This window comes from Lathamus discolor, chromosome 4, assembly GCF_037157495.1.
Source record: "Lathamus discolor isolate bLatDis1 chromosome 4, bLatDis1.hap1, whole genome shotgun sequence".
Classification (NCBI taxonomy): domain Eukaryota; kingdom Metazoa; phylum Chordata; class Aves; order Psittaciformes; family Psittacidae; genus Lathamus; species Lathamus discolor.
Window position 1 is genome coordinate 111,133,985 of NC_088887.1, and position 8,140 is coordinate 111,142,124.

Sequence of the window (8,140 nt, forward strand, 5' to 3'; positions counted from 1 at the left end):
TTCACATGGTTTGATTACATATCAATCCTAACTGATGGCAATACATGCTGTAGCAAAGTTCCCCAGCATCAATCTATGACAGACAGTAATGGGTTGTAAATTGTAAGCATTTTACGGCACAATTAATTCTGCTCTGCTAAATTCTGGAAATTAAGCCTTGATCATTTATACAAGAATAGAATTCAGTGTAGAAAAATCACTGTTCTTATCCTATGGAACAATAATTCATTCATGATTCATTTAATGCTCAAAGTTTTGTGGAAACCAGAAATAAAATGGGCAACTAGAAGAAAGTCAACTATTGCAGCTTTAATTCTGGTTATAGACTTCAAGCAGTACTATCCACACATGCTATAAACAGATCATTCCAAATGAAGTTGCCATACACCTCAGAAAATAATTTTTCCTCCTCTTATGAATTCACACTGCAGAAACAGTCTTAGTCAGCTAATCCTTGCACAAAGACTTCATAGGTATGAATACCTAAAGCATCCTGAAATACTGAAGGCTGTTAAACAATTGTTGTACAATTACCACATTTGCTCCCTAAAAGTGTTTTAAAATCAGGTTTGTAAAACAAAGTACTTCTAGAATATCTAAGGGAGCTCTCTCACTTTTGTTTCACGAGACCATCTTGTGAAGCTGACTATGGTTTTTTATTCTTTACTAATAAAAAAATCTTTTAAAAGCATTTAAGCAGAAATCTTCTCAATGACAGAGGGTATTCAAAGCACCTACTACTGGTCCCACAGTTACTGACAGAATAGGCTCCAAAGAAATTTACGCTCACAAAAATGCATGCAATAATTAAACAAAAATACATAATCAAAACAATGTTTATTTTTCCCTTTATCTAATCATAAAATGATGCAGTTTGTATCCACAACACGATGTTTTGAGTAAAACAGTCAACCAAATATTACCCATGACAGGGATCTTCATCCTATTTTCCTGCTTGCATATTGAAGTGATTTCTATGGAGTTCAGAAAAGACAAGAAGGAAATGGAAGTCCACAATCACTAAGCTTAAGTTTGCTATATGAGGTCCAAATCTTAAAATTTTAAATGGGTGAAAACTACTTATCTAAAAAAAAAAAAAAAAAAAAGAACTCTAAGGAACTGAAGAAATTTCACCTTTTTATTTCATATACTTAAATTTTCAATTTTTTAAAGAAATGGACAACCGGAGTTGCACCAGGAAAACAGATTCCTGACAAAAAGTAATAAAGCACTTCCTAAATCACACGGTCTACTAATGTAAGGATCAACATGTCAGAATATTCCTTGGCTTTCTTGGAACATTTAGATTAGCCAAATTGTAACTCTTCTCCTAGGATTTATTAATCTAAGCCATTTGACAACACAGATAATTTGGTTTGAGTACAAATGGAAGGATGTAAATTACTTACTGGGACAATAAAAGCCAAGGTTTTGCCCGATCCGGTCTTTGCAGCTCCAAGTACATCTTTACCTTGTAAAGCCAAACCTATGGTTTGCCTCTGTATCTCTGTTACCACACGATACTGAGCTTCCTGCAGTCCTAGTATTTGCAGTGTTTGAAGTGACAGTGCAGGAGGGGAAGACAAAAAAAAGCAAGCAAACAGAAACAATCATTATTTTTGTCTTGCTCAGAATTCCATTCACAAAACACTGTACATGGCAGTACTTAGCTAAAAATTAGTTTAGAGGAAAAAAATGTTCAGATACAGGTAAATAATATATTCATTTTTACTTAAATTGGTTTCCAAAGAAAATTTCCATACTCACCTTTTAGAGTTTTCTTTGACAACGGGAAATCCGAAAATCTTTGAATTTCACTTGCATTTATCTGAAACAAAGTAAGTTCAATCAGTGCTTACAATATAAGCACAACACAGAAATTAAATAGTATTCTTTAAGTTGCTGTTAGCATAAATATGTAGTAGTTCAGTATAACATGATCCAAGTTAGCTGGTCAGGCAACCTATACAGGTTTGATTTAAGACAAACTGCTCTTCTACTACGAACTGCTTATTAAGTAATAAGAGATGCAGACTAATAGTGCAATTTAAAGCTGAGATCATGAAATCAAAGAAAAATTTAGGCTGAAAGGGATCTCAGGAGGCCTCCTGTCCAACTTCCTGCTCACAGCAGGTCAGCTCTGAGGTCAGACCAGGCTGCTCAGGACTTCATGAAATCATCTTGAAATCCTTCAAGGACAAAGGCCTCTTCAGTCAAGCTGCGCCTCTGCCTAGTCATCCTCACGAGGAAGATGCAATACAGACTGAGCCTCTCTTCTGTAAACTTACTTGTCTCTCACCTCCACCCCGAACACCTCCTTCATGATCTCCCCCCTCCAATCCCAAAGTCATCTTGGCTACAAGACTGACAAGCCCAGCTCCTCCAGCCTCTCCTCACAGGGCATGTGCTCCAGCCTCCAACATTTCAATGGCCTAACACTGAATTGGATCCACTTTAGTGAGGTCTTTTTTCTTATTGGGGGTCCAAAATCGGACACAATACTCTTCCAAAAAAAATAAAAAAAAAAACCCCAAACCTTAAAAAAAATTAAAATCACATTTTAAGAAGATACTGCAGCATGCAGGCAAGGGCTGAACTTTCTACAATGCAGCATGCAACAAGCCTCAGACATAACCTGCAGTTAAACCTCATGCTAAGCATTTCACATACATATATTATCTAAGAAAAAAAAAAAAAAAAAAACCACCAAACTGGATTTCTATAGCCTTTTTCTCCAAAATTATCCCAGTCACACTAACTGCCAACAGAGATTATAATAAAACATCATGGCAAAACACATAACTAGCCCATTATTTATTATTTCTGTGTGGCTGCAACAAGCACTGAGTTTATAATCCATGCATACTAAACATAAATTCATTTTCCTGGGAAAATCTACAGAGGAGCAGTTTTGTTTTGGAGGCTACTGCAAATGGAGTAATGATAGTCATATCCCATAAAAGGGAACTTAAACCTCTTACCTCCCTTCTATTTTAAGCACTCCTGTTTAAGAAAACAACATTACTACACTCCAAAGTACACAGCTGTCACCTTCCTGAAACAGAGACCCTCACCTGTACTTGTAACAACTGAACCCTTATGGCTTCTACTCACAAAGCCAGACTCCTTCATCTGCAAGGACCACGTGCAAACACTGCTTGCAGCCTCCCTACAGCCTTACCAGAGCCATGTCCCTCTCCCACCCGTATTTTCAGATCCCTTGAAGCAATGAGGATAAAGTGTATTCCAGCTGCTGTATGATATCAGTCATCACAAAATTAGGTAAATGTACTGCAGGGTAAAGACCTGGTAAACAAATGCTTCTGAAAACAACTCCAAATAAACACATTTCCCACTCCACATTTCCATTTTGACCGTAGAGTGCTAGCATCAAGACCTTTTTCTTTAGGTGATTAAAGATTAATGACTGCGACCTCAAAGACCCCAGAAGAACCAGCGGAAGAAAGCTGGGGAAGGAGCCCCATTAATGTGATCACTGCACATACAGTTAAAGCCCCTGACTTAGCTGCTCCCTGTGACCATTGGCGGAGAGCTGTCATGGCTCTTGGGTGAATCCACAGAGGTATTAGTGGGGCTAATTCTGGGCCCTCCTCCCCAGAAGGCCCTGCAGAACTTTAGTACCCGACAGGGTACAAAAAAATACTGGAAAAGTAGTTCATTGTCCTGACACCTACTAATTACTTCTCTGTATGCATCAAGCACAGCGTACTTGAGAACTGTTAATTACACATACACACAACCCCCAAGAGCGTGTGTCTGAGTCCATGAGTTGCCTCAATGGCTTATGAAAATGTTGAGCTGTCAGGTAGAGATCTTACGAAAAATGCAATACTTTCAAGTCTGTTCTAGTAGATCATTACAAGATGTGAACAGTTTCCACTGGCAAAGTTCACAACAACCAATAGCAGCAGGACAGAAAAATCACAGAACTCAAAGAAATAAGACTACCTATAGAACCTGAGCAGATGAAGAGGAAGGTAGGCTACACAGCTCTGAATACATACTGAGCAGCATCCATCAACTGAGATTTCCAAATGTCAAATTTGGAGCTTACACAATCCCATATTTGAAAACTGAGGGTTTAAACCTGTTTAAAGCACCTAGATCACACCAGCACTCTAATCAGCCTAGTTCTCTGTGGTAAAATTAACAAGAGTAATTTAATGCATGCATTTCGTCTCTGAATAACACCCTTATTAAAACCCAGTTCTGACTTATTTCACATAAAGCTCTTGCAAGGTAGATTTCAAACTTTCATTGTGTCCTGGCAGACAATTAAACTTTCATAAATGTTACTCAGAAATCTTACAGGTGAATTATTTTTGTAAAAGCTACCTGCGCTGAGATGCACACACTTTAAGCTAGTACATTTCTGGGAGGGGAGGAAACACCTATTAGAAATCACCATAAAAAAGTCTTTTTTTACTTTCACAAACTGGAGTTTCTGACAACAATTTCCAAATTCAGTTAATAATTCTGAAGATATTATATATCACATGCAATATCCCTGACACAGCTACCACCCCTGCTAATCTGCTGGGAATCTGTACTTCTGAGCTCTCCCTAATCTGCTCTAGCTGAGAGCAGCCAGCTACTTTCAAATACTTCAAATGGCATCCTGATCTAACTTAATTAATTTTACATAAAACAGACTAGAAAGAGTTTACACAAACCACTCCCCAGCACATCAGTTAGGTCATTAAAGCTTTTCATGAACACAACTAATGGAGAAGACAATTTTCATCACAACTTTACAGTTAGGCAACAGTCAGTGTATCAGCAGATAACAGATGACCGATGAACACATAACAGAAAGTGGTACCAAGATTTGGACACACTGAAATTAAGTTTCACGTTTTCCATCTATGCTGCCACACATTTGCCAACACAGATCAAGAAACAACAACAAACTCATTGCCAAAGTACCTTGGTTATCTCTTCATTATCGTTTAATTTTGACTTATTTATCCACTGCAGTCATTCTCACACTGGAAATTATAGACAATATACTTTAAGAGGGAGGAGAAAGCAGATGCTCTTGTGTTCAGAAGCCACACTACCCCTATTCCGTGCCACACGCAAGATGACAAAAGCACGTGAAGACCTAACTCACACACAGCTTGTGTGCTAGATCCCGGCCAGTGCTCCTCACAGAGAGGAGCTTACTGAAGAGCCTTCTGATTCCTTGCCTCATGCAAAACTCACTGGAGACCCTTGAAGATCTAAGCACATGGCACTTCCTGACACTCGCCACCCCTGCTATAACCAGGTCCAGGGTAATACAGCAGAAACGCAGGAAACCAAGTGTAAAACTTTGTCAGGGACCAGAAAAGGAGATATTAGCAGCTGACGATAGGAAGCTAGGTAGGCATCTACCTGATGTTTACAGGCAGGAGACTCCTGGAGCTAGAGGACAGCAAAACCCCGTAAGAGTTGAGACCAGTAATCCCCAAACCTATCCTAACACAAACATTATGTTTACCCTGTCTTCATTCCAACTGATACATGCCTCGCCGCTACCAGCTTTTCCTCTTCAGCCTCTATAAATACACACTAACAGAGCCTCCCACTACCCAATCCTTACCTACTGGCACTTACCTTACCTTACTTAATGCCTCAAACTACCCAAAGAGTTATCACCCATGTCCCAGAAACAGATGCATGTGCAGACATACACACTGGTGACACAGAAGCCAATGATTGTGTGAAGGTTATTTTTAGGCTGAGAAAGTTGGGGCTTAGGCTGAGGAAGTTGGGGCTGTTCAGCCTGGAGAAGAGAAGGCTGCGTGGAGACCTCATAGCAGCCTTCCAGTATCTGAAGGGGGCCTATAGGGATGCTGGGGAGGGACTCTTCATCAGGGACTGTAGTGACAGCACAAGGGGTAATGGTTAAAACTTAAACAGGGGAAGTTTAGATTGGATATAAGGAAGAAGTTCTTTACTGTAAGGATGGTGAGGTACTGGAATGGGTTGCCCAGGGAAGTTGTGAATGCTCCCTCCCTGGCAGTGTTCAAGGCCAGGCTGGACAGAGCCTTGGGTGAGATGGTTTAGTGTGAGGTGTCCCTGCCTACGGCAGGGGGTTGGAACTAGATGATCTTAAGGTCCTTTCCAACCCTAACTATTCTATGATTCTATGATTCTATAAGCTTCAGAACACTAACTTGCTCAATCTTAGCCAAAGAAGCTCTCATGATGTCTTCATGGTAACAGACATTTCTTCTACATCTCTTGTCACTACTTTCTGCGCAATCAACAATCACCACAAAGTCCCTACTACTAGCTCTGCCGAGGGCTGTGCATCCAAGTACAACTGCCATGCTCCTCCAGCAATAGCTGCAAGTTCAGCGAAAGTTGGCAGGACATCGAGCAACACCCCAGGCAGAGCACACTGAAGCCGTTATTCATAATTACAGTACTTTCCACTAACCAGTACATCTCAAAAGCTGGACATCTCCCAGAGGAATTCAAGCGAATCCAGGTGACAAAAACAACTCCACTGACCCTGGCTCTAATATTCAAATACCTATTTCCTGATTTAGGGTGAACAACACTCTCTTCTACTGTGATGTTTGCCTCTTACATCTTCTGTGGAAATAAATGTGTCTCATCTCCAACAGCAAGACACAGAATCATGGAATGGTTTGGGCTAGAAAGGACCTTAAGATCATCCAGTTCCAAACCCCTGCCATGGGCAGGGACACTTTCCACTAGATCAGGCTGCTCAAGGCCCCATCCTCCAACCTGGCCTTGAACACTGCCAGGGATGGAGCATTCACAACTTCCTTGGGCAACCCATTCCAGTGCCTCACCACTCCTGGTAAAGAATTTCTTTCTTCTTTATATCTAATGTAAATGTCCCCGTTTCAGTTTACCCCTTGTCCTATCCCTACAGTCCCTGATGAAGTGTCCCCCTCTGGCATCCCTGTAGGCCGCCTTCAGACACTGGAAGGCCAAGTGCCACTGGTTGTAACCGTTCTCACCATCTGCCTTAGCCTCTTCCTCACTGTGCTCTCAACCTCTCACTCCCCCCGAGGGTCTCACTACTCCTGGCAGTCACCTCCACCAGAACCACGGGGGCTCAGCTTACTGCTCTCTCCAACTCTGCCTGGTCTGAAAAAGGAAAGGAGAATCACCCCTGCCTCACGGAGGTGAAAGCTTTTCTGCCCGCCACACAGCAGTGTTGCCTACGGGCACCGCTTATAGCCAGAGGAAAAGCGCTCCCAACTACCGGTGCTCTCCAACCCTGCCCAGGACCTCCAGACCCCTTCTCCTCCTCCTCACAGCCCTACCCCCCGAAACACCACACGAGAAGTTTTCCTCCCACCGCCACGCGAAGACCCTCGCTGCCATCCCAGCCCAGCACCGCCCGCCCTGCCGTACCTCAGGGTAGCGTTGCACCAGGCGGCCGATGCCCTCCCGCTCCACCTGCCACTCGGGCCGCTTCCTCTCATTTCGCTGCAGCCGCAGCCTCTTCGTCCGCCGGGTGTACTTCTTCTTCCAGCGCTCGAAGCTACGTACCGGGTCCATCTCTGCGGACCCCAAATCACCGCCGGACCGACCCATGCTGCCCGCGGTGCCCCGCATGGCACGCACACGACTGCCGGAGGCGGAGCTCGGCGCGGTAGAAATACGTCAGCAGGACGCGCCGCCAGGGGAGGGCCGGGCTGGGCTAGGGTTAGGGCTAGGGCTCGGGCTGGGCTGGGCTGGGCTGCGCTCGGCTCGGCTCGGCTCGGCTCGGCTCGGCTCGGCTCGGCTCGGGCTGCGGGCTCGGCTGCCAGCGGCGCCACCTGTGGGGAGGTAGAGAGGTTGCACAAGAGTTGGAGCTAAATCACACTTGGTGTAATACAACCCCAAAAATGAGCGCTTGGTACAGTATGCAAAATATACTCTGTGATACAGATTGTACAACAAAAATAAATACATCAGTAAAGCCTTAATAGAAAAGGAGTATGTGCTTACTGGCGTACATTTTGTCCTCTGAAGCACGGTGGCGTGGGGGATCCGGTGGAAATGTCCAGTGACAAGCCTGTTAAATTTGTTAATGCAGTACAGGGAAAACCTGACACATTTGGAAAAACCAAAGAGCGCTTGACAGACACACGCTGTGCTTGTGTTCGAG

At 43.2% G+C, this 8,140-nt stretch overlaps 1 protein-coding gene across 1 annotated transcript in view; it reads right to left on the reverse strand.

Moving 5' to 3' along the window:
* Window positions 1–7,645, reverse strand: part of DDX10 (DEAD-box helicase 10) — a 169,317-nt gene extending 161,672 nt beyond the window's left edge. Inside the window, exons 1-3 of the mRNA XM_065678640.1 lie at window positions 7,402–7,645; window positions 1,768–1,828; window positions 1,410–1,540 (exon numbers count right to left, since the gene is read on the reverse strand). Of these exons, the coding sequence (XP_065534712.1) occupies window positions 1,410–1,540; window positions 1,768–1,828; window positions 7,402–7,605 (396 nt within the window). The 5' untranslated portion in view covers window positions 7,606–7,645. The remainder of the gene's footprint in view (window positions 1–1,409; window positions 1,541–1,767; window positions 1,829–7,401) is intronic.
* Between the last annotated feature and the right edge of the window lie 495 nt (window positions 7,646–8,140).